General features: G+C 36.5%; 1 protein-coding gene across 1 annotated transcript in view; it reads right to left on the reverse strand.

Annotated features, from left to right (window-relative positions):
• Window positions 1–13694, reverse strand: part of TBCD (tubulin folding cofactor D) — a 134236-nt gene that overhangs the window by 78194 nt on the left and 42348 nt on the right. The window contains exon 15 of the mRNA XM_082492341.1: window positions 107–263. Within this exon, the coding sequence (XP_082348467.1) occupies window positions 107–263 (157 nt within the window). The remainder of the gene's footprint in view (window positions 1–106; window positions 264–13694) is intronic.

A 13694-nucleotide genomic window follows, 5' to 3' on the forward strand; every position in this document is an offset into this window, starting at 1 on the left:
AAGATACAGAATTATACTACTGGATTAACTTCTAGCTCCTTTCTAATTGTCAATAGATTTTAAAAATTAACTGTAAATAGCTCAGTTTCTTATTGCCATGACCTACCTTGAAATCTGATTAATAAATGGTATCAGTTCGGCAGGATCATAAGCACGAGCAAAGGCCCAGCACACGTAGCATGCTGCATCTCTCACATTGGAACCCACGCTGCATGCGCCCCTCTTCTCGTCATATGTCAGCGCTTTCAAAATGACAGGAACAACTGTTAAATAAAAAAAAAAAATGCACAAAAGCAACAGTTAGGATCATACAGTAAACAAACAAACAAACAAACAAAAAAGGTGTAAGAGCCTTCGTTGACGATTAGAGAACAGATGCAGGGTAGAGTTGCATGTTCTGAAAGAAAAGAAAGCGTGGCTCTTAATACGTGCTAATTTTGAACCACGGAATCATGGAGTTTTCAGAGTTGGAAGGGACCTCTAGAGATCACCTAGTCCAACTCCTCCGCTAAGGCAGGATTGCCCAGAGCACATTACTCAGGACTGCGTTGAAGTTTATTAGAAAGAAGAGTTGGGGTTTTTAATATACTATTTTGCTTCTTTGTCAGTAGCAGTTTATTTTTTTATTCCATTCACATATAATTCAATGAGAACAAAAGTGGGTGTTACATAAGAAATAACACTTCATTTATCATTTATTACACAGTGATACCTGTTCAGAAGTCAAAACAATTTTAAAATGCAAAATTTTCAAGTGTTGAATTTTAAAATACTGAACTTTAAATATTACAGCAGCATCTACCACTAGAAAAGAAAAAAAAAAAACCATAAGAAATAAAGTAGTGTAACCATCATAAAATAAAACAATCAGTATCCACCTATTAGCAGGCAACATTTATCACGGTAGAAGTCCTAATATGACAAATTTTTCTTAATTAACAATGCTCGTGAATTATCAATATATCAATCATGAAAGGGACTTAAGTACAGTTTTTGCATACTCTTAAAGCAAAATGATGTTTGACATCATTCTTGCATTAAGCAGAGAAGCTGTGATACTTTATTCCCTGTAGAGCTGTTATTCTGAGCAACTTGAATGCAGTGTTTTAAGCTTGAACCTATCAGCACTGCCAAACCGCACAGATCATAAATACAGAATATGTAAAAAACTGCAATATAACCTAGGAATGCAAACAGGTAGGCTTTGCTTTCATTTCTGCTTAGACATCCAGAACAACAGTAACGACTACATGCTTCTTCACCAGCACAGAATGATGTAATGCAAGACCAGAAGCCTTTGATGAAGAAAAATAGTATACAAAAAAAAAAACCCACCGAATGCCAATGTCTTTTTTTTTCCCTCCTATCAGTCATGTGAATTATATCAATTTCACCAACAGTTTTTATTAGAGAGTAAGGAAGTAAGATGGAGATACTTGCATCCTAAACAGCAACATGAAAACATGCACTGCACTTCAGAATGTACTCAAAATGCACTTACATTGGTTCTAATGCCCGAATTTGCAAATGCTGTCTCATGAGGCCCAGCAGAGAACTTCGAGACAAAAGCAGCTGACAGCTGTCTGGCAACCTGCCTTTTTTTTCTCAATCACACTTACTTGGAATGGTGAGGACAGGGAGGAACGTTAAAACACTGGATAACATTTAACAGAAACTATACCCAAGGCTATTAATGTTACACTTGATGAATCCAACTAGTTACAGGAATTGGAAAAAATTAGCAGCAGGAATACACTGTGTTTCTGAATGGAAGTAATATACTGTGCACTCTTGAGAATATTCTGCTTCTCCTTACTGACCTAGAAAATCATCCACGACTGACAGTGTCAGGATCTCTTTAATGACACATACCCCAGAACACGGAGCTCCATTCTGGGAGAAGAGTGGCATTACCTATGTTCATGAAACAAATCAAGATCCAAAAATCCACTGATATGATAGCCATCTTATCCAAGGCAGCTCTTAAAAATGTATGTACCAAGCATTGTTTCCTGATTTAACGGACAACCTAAGAAACTTCAGACTGAGCACGTTTTAGCCAATAAAGGCCTAAAAGGCACAACCCTCAGTATAACGTATGCCTCTGTGCCAGATTTTATTGCCGGAGCCCCAGAGGAAACATTGTGGCACAGAGCACAAGCCCAGGCTGAGCACTGGAACCACATGATATCGCTGCAGTGGGAAAGCAGTAGAATACAGCTCTTCTTCTATTTATTTACTTTTTAATCATATTGGGGCCAACGGAGAAAGCAGTGTAGGAAAACAGAAGTAAAGGTAAATGGAAATCCCAGAATCTCATCACAAAGGCCTTGTAACACAAGTACTGTTATTGTAAGTAAGTGACAAAAATAAGCTTGGGAAAACAAGTAGATTAAGAATTACATTTTCATGCTGATATCCCCATCAAAACTGCAGAAGTCAGTAATGTTTTCTACAGACAAGAGCTTCCAAAACCTTAAAGAATAATTCTCTTACACAGTTCTAGCAATAGACTGCCACAGTTTAAGAAATACTATATGTATACAAGGCTCCCCGGAGGGATTTCTTTTGGTATCTACAAATCCATATATATGATTTGAATACAACTCTCTCTAGATGGCATGTCTTTCACAAATGAATAATGTCTGTAGAAACAACAGCCTCTAGAAAAAAAAAAAGAAACAATTTGTGTCTTGATTTTCCTTAGAAAATACTTGTCAAAGGGTAATTCCATTGAACAAGAAATGGGATCACTGAACTGTATTTCATTAGCAAACTGTGCCTGGATATACTCGAGTGGATATAATCACTAAATAATTATAAACTTCGAGGTACAGTTCATCACCGTATGACTGCTACCTTACACACAAAATTATGCACCCCAACTGGAGAAGGGAAGTGCTAACTTGCCATTTAAATTCATTTTAACCTACTAAAGAAAGCAGTATTCAGAGGGATGGATAAGATGTGACTGAGGAGCACAAGCACTACATGGGGAAAAAAAGCAATTTCCAATCAGGGACAATGATACAGCAAAGATGGATGGGTATTTGGGCACTTCCCAGTTCCAAAAGAAACTGCAATAAAAATCTTTAAAAAAATGTTGACTAGCTTGTTTTGAAAAATGCTGCATCAACTGATGAAAAAAATGAAATTAGCTGGTTCTGCAGGAACACTAAAACAGAGCCAAAGGCAATTTTGCAAAGCTGCAAATTTCCTTCAGCACGTGGTGATTACTCGAGCTGCTTTAGACAGCTCTGAGTGTGCTATCATCTCTCTGCACACTGAAGGAAATATGGAAGGAGGACACACAAGCAGCCCTTCACATTTGTGTTGTCTTTATAAAAGAAAAAAAACACAGCTTGTTTCAGTTGAGGGCATTAATTTCCCAAATGGGGTCAATACCAAATGGCAGCTGGCGGAGGTGATGCTGCCAGGAGTCTTTAGCAGTAGAAACTAAGGAAACGTCCAGAAAACCAGCACTATTACCCCAAGCAGCTCAAGCTTTCCCCATTATCTCGCAGCAGGCCTTTGGACTTGCACCTCTTTGATGCCCTACTCCTGCGTCTGGGACTCAAAGCATTGCTGCTGCACAAGAAGAAACATGACTCCAAGTCCAGAGAGCAAAGGGGATTAATAAAAAGGAAGGATACAAAAGTGGACATTTAGAAGATGGAAGGAACAAGGGGAAAAAAAAGTGAAGTATGCAGCAGTAACGGCTAAGTAAATACAAATACTACAACTACAACAAGGGAAATACTGGTCATGGGGTTATCTGTTAAAGTTTTCATGGTAGAATAGTTAACAGTGAACTGTGGACTATGGGAAATACTATACAAAAATTGCTTCTGACAAATGTTTGTGTATCTGAAAAAAGGAGTCCAGCATTACATTTCCTGTTGATATTTAAAAGTCATAAAAAAAACCCCAAAGAAATACTACCAAAAACTCCAGGTTTCACTTCATTCTTTACCCTAGAGTTCTTCAAACACAAGGCAGGTTTTTTTCTGTTGTGGGTTCCTGCAGTGTCAGGAGAGCCTGGCTGAAGGAAGTCATGAAGTAGCAAGACGGGCAAAACCATCTGTAGTGTTTAGTCCACTGTAACTGAAACATCTTACAAAAGACCTTCCTAATCCCCAATTTGACAGACTCCATGTTCACATTATCTCATGTACACTTTTCATCTTCACTCTAAAAAACAAAGTTAAATTTTATTTAACATTTTCCTTTGATTTAAGCTTTCATTTTTATACTCTTCCAGAGTTTTCTTTGATACACAAAGCAGCAATGAAGTTAAAAGCTGTGTAGTCAGGTGCTGCCTTTTGTATCTGTTATGCAATTTCAGTTCACCATTATAACCACCTCTCAAACATTCAGTGTGGCCACAGTATTGTACTGTGCTGCTCTATATTGTTTCAATTTTTCAGATTTAAAATCACATCAATTTCACAGCTAAAATCAATTTATCAAAAAAAAAAAAAAAAAACCAAATAGAAAAAGCTTCAGAAAAATAAAAAAACTTCCAGAAGAAACTTCTTTTAGTTTGGGAGGGCAGAGAGGACTTACTTTATTTTTGAAATTATGAACATGCATTTTATTTAAAAGTAGGGGGCTGGGAGATACAAGGAGAAAAGCTGAAGTGTTACTGAAACCTGACGTGTTTAAAAGTTACCATTTCTTTCATAGATCTACATTAAAGGTATTAAAAACAGAGGATAAATAGTGTCTACTCTCAACCCAATTATTAAAACAATATCCACCTGTTTAGGTCTGCGAATGCTCAAGAAAATACAGTCACCTTTACCTGTAGCCTAGAGGTATTAATAAGCACCTGTTACACTCCACCCTGCCTTACCTAACAACATAACTGCAGGTTGCAACACAGCTCTTTGCTCAAGCCTTGTGAAAAGAAAGAAACAACTTCTGGCTTCAAAGCATTACAACAAACAACAGATTATTTTTTTTCCTCATACTGGAGACAGGTTGCACAGATATTTTGCTTTTTAAACACAGATTTTAAACAATCAGATGCTTAGCAACTTTCAGGTGACAGACACTGAACAACTAGTTAAGAAAAACTTATGGAAAGCATTGTATACTGAAAGGTCACATGTATGTAAATAAAAAATGCCTCATACTATTCCTTCTAAAAAGGGCCTTTAAAAACATACTTTACACAAACATAGACTATAACACATGCCATCAGGAACCCTATGCTACTTTAACTTTAGTGTCATTTTTTTTAAAGCATTCCAATGTTTATCATAAGACATATAAATACAGCAATTAAACAAACAAACAAACAACAACAAAAACCTGTTCCTTAGCCTTAGGTCTTGTCTCCATAAGAAAACTGCAAAATTTCATGTCAACCATATTTCATTTGAAACAGATTTTCACTGGATCTCAAGTTAATTAAGAATTGTTTAAATTTAGTTTAAAACCAAAATATGCCACTCTTAAAACAGATTAAGTGAATGTTACCTCTTAGCTAAGTCTTACATTTGATATGGCCTGTTTATGCAAAGAAGCCTTCTCACCTCATAACGTATTTCAAAAGCTTCTATTTTAGAATTATAAAATCTAAGAAAAAAATACTACCAAAAAATGGATGTCTGCTATTACTAAAGGAAGTATTGTACACAATGTCCCTGTAGGACAGTGTAGGAGTAGCTAAGAACCTTACAATTAACGAATTATGAAGCTTAAACACAGTCATAACTACCAATACAGAGAATAATAATTTTATCCTTCAAATTTTTCTTCAATGAAACTAACTCACTGCAGAAGTGCCCTTTGGTAAGTTCACCCTCCTTGTGAGCCTCAGGCATAAAAAAAGTGTAAACAGCCATATCTACAGGATGTCAGCTTCCCGTGTTTTAAATAGCTTACCTATCACTATCATTCATATGCTAAAAAAGAACTCTGGCTTTTCAACATAAAGAATTTCAGATTTGAGACCATACGCTCTTACACAGCACTCTAACCTCTTTTAGAAAAAGAGGCAGGTCCTAATCGTAACTTCATTAGGGCTGTTATACTAATATTTTATGTATCAACACAGATGCAAACATAAATAATTTCAGGTTAGGCCCATTAGCAGGAAAAAAATAGTTGTTCAAAGTTCTGCCAAACCTTTACAATTTGTTCTCATTTTCTATATAAGATGTCTACTTCAGAATTTACTCTTAAAGGACTGTTTCATCCAGAGCATAAACTCTCCAGTGAGGATAAGAAAACACATGTGCTGCTCTGTCTGTTGAAAAATTCTCCAGTGTTTCTGTGAAATGCCCTAACATTGCATCCTGTAGGGCAAGTGCCTAAAAACTGTCAACAGGCGGCTGCTCTTCTCTCATTCCTGCACCCAAGTTTGACCTAGTTAGGAGTTCGCCAGGGAAGAAGGGAAGAGTTATCACAGTTCGTGCGTGCTCAGAAGATATGTGAGAATTTAACAGCTGAAGTCTCTTAGGCTGCCCTAACTTTCTCACAATTCTTAACGCTGACCCATGTAGGTAAGTCTATATATATGCATATCCACAAACCAAATAAGCATTTTCTAACCCGTGACTATGAAGGGCTGTGTCTGGTTGCAATCTCAGTTCAGTCTCTCACTATGTAATGAATTAAGAGAGTCTTTAATTATATGATCACGTGATTTTTCTTCTATGGACCTATCACAGTCAGCACACAGGAAAGACCTGCTCTAGCGATGAATCACAGCTGGGCAGCAAAGGAGATTGTTGTCTGCCTCGCTGCTGAGGGAGGAAAATACGCAATGCGAAGACTGGCTTTCAGGCAGAGAGAAGAGATTATTGGTTAAGTTGGATGTTGCCCTAAAGAATCGCATTCTAACTACATCACTGAGAGTTACTGTTTGATACCAGTCATATTACTTAAATACAGTATTTAAAAGAAATGGACGCTGGCTCTCATTTCCCAGGTACCTGCTTCAATAAACTAATGGCAGGCTTGCAGAAGAGCTACAACACTGAAATTAGTGTGAGGTTTTGAGTATGGCAAGGGGCCAAGGAGGAAGCAGACAGATCTGGATTTTGGCCAGTCTATCTCAACTTCATTATGTAATGCAGCCATCAAAACTCAAAATCTTTAAGCACCCCTACCTGGCTACATGGAAAGACCCGCAGCTGACCTAAGACAGTACTAGTCTACCTTCCCTGAAACACAGAGCGCTGAATATTTCGGGGATTCATCTATCCACTCATGCCCAAGGCCGTACCAGAGACCTTCATACAGGTTTACAGCTAACAGAGCTCTTCCTTTAACTTAAGCAGTAGCAAACTGCAGTTTAAGGACATGAAGAAACAGGCTTATGAGGGAATCCTACTAAGCAAATTAATTTCTTACTCTGAAGAAGTATAACAATTTTGTAAACTTAAAACACTGCATGTCAGAAAATAAAAAGCACCAAAGAAACCCCAACCTTTAGGCTAAGGTTGTGCAATACTTAGATAAACCCTACAGTGAAAAAGCTAGAAGCAATTCATTGTCATTTATTCCCTGCTTAGTATTTATACCATTTCCTAGTTGCATTGGGGGAGGAAACTTTCCTGCTACAGCTTCATCCATGGCATTTATTCTTGCTCATACCTGCTGGCTAGTGAAAAAACAATAAAAAAACTGCACTATTTACAATGCTTCCTTGTTAATTTGAACACTAGCATGATGACATACGTGTTATAACTTTTTAAAATACTATTTTCGAGACCACGCATCATTTTTACAGTTCATCTGGGTGTTAGAGAAAAGAAATTCTTCTGTAACCAGCCTTTCAGGTTTGGGTGTTCTCTGTTTTCTAAGAGTCCACCTAAGACAGGTAGAGCTTTTTTCATTTCTTCCTGTATCTATGATGAAAAGCACCTGGAATCTTGCCAAAGGCCTCACAATTAACTGCCACTACAGAATAGACTAACACATTTCAGAAGCCTGACTTCCTGATGCGTCCTCCTCCAAAAACCCTGGCAGCTGCAAATCAGTATCAGGCAACTTACTCTGGAATATGAAAACACAAAAGGTAATCCTTAAAAACAGAGTATGTAAACAAGTTTAAGAACTCACATAATAAATTTCTATGAGACTATTTAAGTCTTAGTCTAAGTTAAACCTCTTTCTGTAACACCTTGAAAGCAGTATTGGGGGGGGGGTTGTTAGTTTTTTTTTTTTTCCTTCTCATAAATAGCGCAGTAAAATTGGACAAGTTAAAATGCTCCTTTTTTCATTGTGTGCAGAGTTTATCAGACTTTGGGGGGGGGTTTAAGTATATCAAGCTATATATAAGTATCAGGAAGCACCATTCTCTGTACTTCTAGATAAAATACACAGGAATCCGACGTCTTATCAATACTGGCAAATATGCAAGCATTTTCTGTACCAGGAACAGAGCATTCTCTGTACCATCATCACAGAGCACATATCCACTCTAACAAAATTCATAAGATATTTGCAACAGAAGCTGAAGGAATTTGAAAATTGCAGACACAGAAGTCATGCAGACACAGATATTCCTTCAAAGCTGTAGCATCTGCTATTGAAATTAGCTGCATCTATTTGAAACCTTCTGACAGCCTGAGAGACTTCACTTCATACAAACTTTTCACCAAAAATATACTTGACAAGGGGGCATTTTTTAAAACAGAGAAAAAACATCAAATGAAATAACCAGCGTTTCCTATTTAAACAATGTCCTTACCATTCAGCAGAAACAATACACAAAATGTTTTCCTAAGCCAGGATCATTTTGGATACTGGTAGCATTGCGTCTGACGTCTTTGAAAAGGTAAAAAGCATACTGATTTTGTCATTGAATCCCAAGACATCATAACCTGTCAAGTCCCCTCTCAAATCTATCTCAGGCCCCTCACTAACAGTGCTTAAGATTGCAGAATTCAATGCTCCCTACTTTCGTCATACAGTTTTTCTGTTTCTCATTTTATTCTGAAGGCAATTTATAAACAGAAGAAATAAAGCCTGGTTCTTCACAAGTTGGTTTTTCCCACTCTATTTCCACCCTTTCTATTTATTCTAAGATTTAAAAAATCAAATTCAAAATTTGGATCACCTGCAATGACCCACCAGTATCAGTCTTCTGAATTAGCCATTATCTGTGTATCTCATCAGCATTACTGCCTTCTGTTTAAATGTTGCTTTCATTGTTGTCACAGTTAAAAAAGGAGAGAGGGATTTTTGGATTGTTTCAGTCTATTCACTTTGAATGGGTAAGGGTAGATAAGAAGGCAGGCAGATCAAAAATAACATCTTTCTGGCTGGAATCCTCCCAAAATAAGCACCAATTCATTGCAAGTTTACCCACGCAGTCCGTTCAAATCTTCTTTCCCTGGCTTCCTTTCTCACTCTTCAGAGACGCAAATGTTTCCAACCTTACTTTAAAAATATCTGGGTTTATAGCAAAAATAGGATCACATAACGTACAACAAACAATAAAAAAAGAGCAAGTTATCTTTGACTGCAAAACACTAACAGTTCTATTCCTGATTTCATTTCAGAGACTCTCTGGCTTTAAGCAGAGAAAGTTTAGGCCCCTCGCCATTTAGCAGATACAGCTGTGAGTATTCAGCGGTCTGCAAACCATTGAGAGAGTTTAACACAAGAACACTTTTAATCTCACCACTGACATATTAAGAACGCCTAGGAAGTTTCATGTTCCTATATATGACACACCTTATTAGCTAGAAAGTTTATACTATGCTGTCATCAAGAGAAATTTTAATAACGTCCTTTCACAAGCAAACCAGAAATTCAAGTAAACTAGGATTCTCTTGTTTGTTTAGTATTTATCCCCACCCAATTAAATAAAAAAACCCTATAAATAATAGTCTGAAGCGTACAAAACCACAAATACAGCACAAAACAAAAGATATGAAATCATACTGAAACCACACTGAAATATACATTTTTAGTCCTAACATACACTGTACAGTAAGAAATGTTTCATTTAGGAGAGCTGCAATTCCCTACATGCAAATTTAGCTGCAGGATCTGTTCTAAAAACAACTGAAATTTTACAGCTAAATGGTAAGATGTAAATTCGATTTCAAAAACATAACAGAGAAACTGCAGTTCAAGAACTGCAGCATTACTTTTTTTTTTTAGTGGAATAAAATAAAACATCAGATTTCATTTGCTGGTTTGTATTCCCTCCCTTTCAAAATTTATTTAAATAGTAGGTAACATATAGTAATCATATAAATCTTTATTAAATTTGACATGTTTCAAAGAATAACTGAAAGCTACAAATATTTGGAGTCTAGGAGTATTCATTATATGCCTCACTGCTCTCTTCATGAGAGTGGCATCACAGCAGCACGCCAATTAGGCTTCAAAGAAAAATGTGTGGGACCGACTTCATATAGACTTGAACTGCACATGGCACAACTCAGGTCGTACTAATGGATTCTACGAGAAACACTTCATCTAGGTGAGAGAGCTGTCTCAGAATCTCTGGCATAAGTCTTGAAATCAAAGCAGAAATGGAAAAAACATTCTGCATAAAAAACACTTAAAAAATAATAATTTTTAAAAGGGAATTATAACCAGAGCATCAAGTAGAAACTGAAGAAAAGTACATTTTACATCTCTGTTAGAATGACTGGCAATGAAAAGAATGATTATTAAATAAAACACCTTTCTTATAAACAGATCATAGGTTTGCCTACAGTCTCAATTTCTGATGTTACCTACTTCCCCCAAGATGTTTTACTGCCCAAGGGTGAGGATGGGAACCAGAAGGAAGATCATCCTAGTTCCAGGCCAAACACTAACAGTATAGGCCACAATAAATATCTAAAAATATGATCTGCAGTTGCTATTAACTGCTGAGCTTTTGTTCTTTTTCCATACAAATAATTTGCTGTAGTAATCATGAACAAGTGGCTCACAAACATCAGCAAAGTAATCTGCCCAGACATATCTCCAAAGTCAGGGACGGGAATCGTTATGAAAAACAAAGGCACATTTCAAAGGTGTTATTCAAAAAGCATTAACACTAATAACTATTCATATGGGATAGAAGAAAATAATTATGAGAATATTGTACAAGAATCATGTAATGTTTCGGGGCACAGCATGAGTTGCAGCAATTATATTCAAGTACATTTGCCCCCTTCTGGGAACGGTATGGAATAACCTAGTCCAAACATGCTAATGCAGATAGCAAAATCTGTCAATGACTTCAGTTCAAGTGATCAGAGAAAGAAAAAAGGACTTGAACATTTAGCTTAAAGCCACCCATCTAGATGCATAACAGAGTTGACAAAGGTAGAAGTGAATATTGCCAGTCACACAATTTTAAAGTGTTTCCTTTATAATGCAAGCTAAGCTTCACTAGCTCCATGGCTATCAGTGTTCAACCACATGAGATTATTCACATTTACCCATGATTACTGTTCTTTTTTGGAATAACCAACTAATTAACGAGTTTGTAAGGCATCTCTAGAAAAATACGGAAATATTGTTGATGACACAACCAGTGGACATTCTCTGAAAGCCAGAGTTCTGACTGATAAAAGGTAAAGCCAAAACAGCAGAACAACTCAGTCACCAGGGCCATTCTTTGTGTTACAGCAGAAAGTTAAGAATTATCTGATCATTGGAGGGGTTGATAACCAACCAGAGCAACACTTGGCACTCTCTCATACATCTAGGGAATGGAATTTTGAAGCACAAAATAAAAATTAGGTAAGCAGTACATCAAGAATAGGTTGTTTACCCGTTTGTATGTATGGTTTCTGCTACTGACATTTTGTTTTCTGTTTAATGCTAAAGCTGAGCCAAAAAATTCATATAAAAACATGAAGAAGGAAGTTTGTAACATGTATAGAATGGCAGTCTTATGCTACAGTAGTTCAGTAATTAAACCTGTGAAATTCAACTATAACTAAACAACTCTTATTTGATACTGAATTTTATACAAAACTTAGAACAAAGAAGTATAATCTACCCTAAAGAAGTTACAGAACTAAAGCTTCAGCCCTCCAGAGATTAAAAAAAAATAATAAAAAAAAAAAAATCACATTTTTTAAAAAGCAATTTGGGAGAAAAATATCAATAAATCCAAATTTTACTATGTCAATCCTGGCGCTCTTAATTAATCTGACTTGTACTCATGTAAACTAAAAAGAGTGCTACCAAGAGGTGACTGAGGTCAGTTTATCTGATGCTCAGGATGCAAGCAGAATGAGTTAACAACAGTAAGTGATGAAACAACATCACTGCAATCGAGATTTATTACTTCTAGAAGTATACACAAACAGGAGTTCTCAAGTTCTTTTTCTGGGGTCAACCAATGAATCTCCCCAGATTTGGATTTTTAATACTGTCCAAGCACCAAGAAAAGGAGCATTTATGTTACCTGTTCTTTATTTTCCAGTTCTACTTTGTTCACAGTTGATTTCAGCTGACCTAACTAAAAACAGCAACTTCCAGGAAGCAGCGAGATTTAAAACATTATTTTCCTTGGGTCAAGGAAGCAACTGGATATCATGTCTCCCCTCTACATACCAGATCAGGGAAGGGGGACAGAGAGAAGGGGAGAAAAAATAAAATCAAATTTCAAATATTGATGGCCCCTTATCCCAGTTCAGTCAACTATATTAAAGGAGTCCTTCAATAGCTTCCTTTAGATGCCAGAAATTGCAATTTTCTTTCTAAACAAAAAATCTGTTCTGATTCTATTCAAGGAAACCTACCTCCACCCCATCCCATGCAAAAAAAGAAGCCTGATGGTGCCTTCCTTCAACTACAGACAACGTAAAACGATCCACATTTGCAGAAGAAAAATGAGGACAGTTATGTAGATTGATATGGCACACAAACTTACTGACATGAAAGAAATGCTATTCACTACCGGATGAGGACTACTGAATAATATCTTCTGTTGAGAAAGCAAAGGACTTTTCTCCTTAGGTCTTGTCAGAGATGTTTCTGAACGCAGACATTACAAGAGCCTTCTCTGCAGGTATAATTTTCTAATATACTACTTTTCTTCAAAACATTTTACAACTAAATGAAAGACTGATGGACTACAAATGCTCCTGTTATTCCATCTAAAGCCAAAGGATTTACAAACAACTAGACAGTAATATGACACCTTTTTACAAACAACCGAGAGCAACCCTTCTACCTTAAAATTAGTGATTTTGTATATTCAGAAAAATTTTCCCGAAAACTACACTGGCATAGCAAGGGGAAGAATGGTGATCTGCGTACCTAGACAGGAAAGTAGATGTCTGTAAGTCATTCCATCAAGATAAAGGCCACACCTTTAAAATTATTTTTAAGACATGGCTTTAGAGACCAATTTTGAAACAACTTTTACTCACTGCCTAAACAGGTTTTGTAGTGACAATTTCCTTAATAATTGTCATTCATAAGACCATACTTTTGCCAAGTATAAAATTCATCATAATTCTAGATTTTAAAGTTTCAGTAATCTGCAACTGTCTTATCTATAGTGCGGGGAGTGAAACAGGAGGATTATCATATTCATCCAGCTGAATTTAACAGTTTTGAACACAAATTTTAGTCTCAAGAACATTAAAATTAGTAGCGAAAAACCCCCTTTGTTTTTACATTCAGTAACAGGAATGTATTTTAGAGAGAGCTAGAATGATCAAAAGAGTTTTCTTTTACTAACCAGTATGCAAGAGGTTATTATTTCA

Source organism: Vanellus vanellus (genome assembly GCF_965231255.1).
Source record: "Vanellus vanellus genome assembly, chromosome: 17".
In the NCBI taxonomy this organism is placed as follows: domain Eukaryota; kingdom Metazoa; phylum Chordata; class Aves; order Charadriiformes; family Charadriidae; genus Vanellus; species Vanellus vanellus.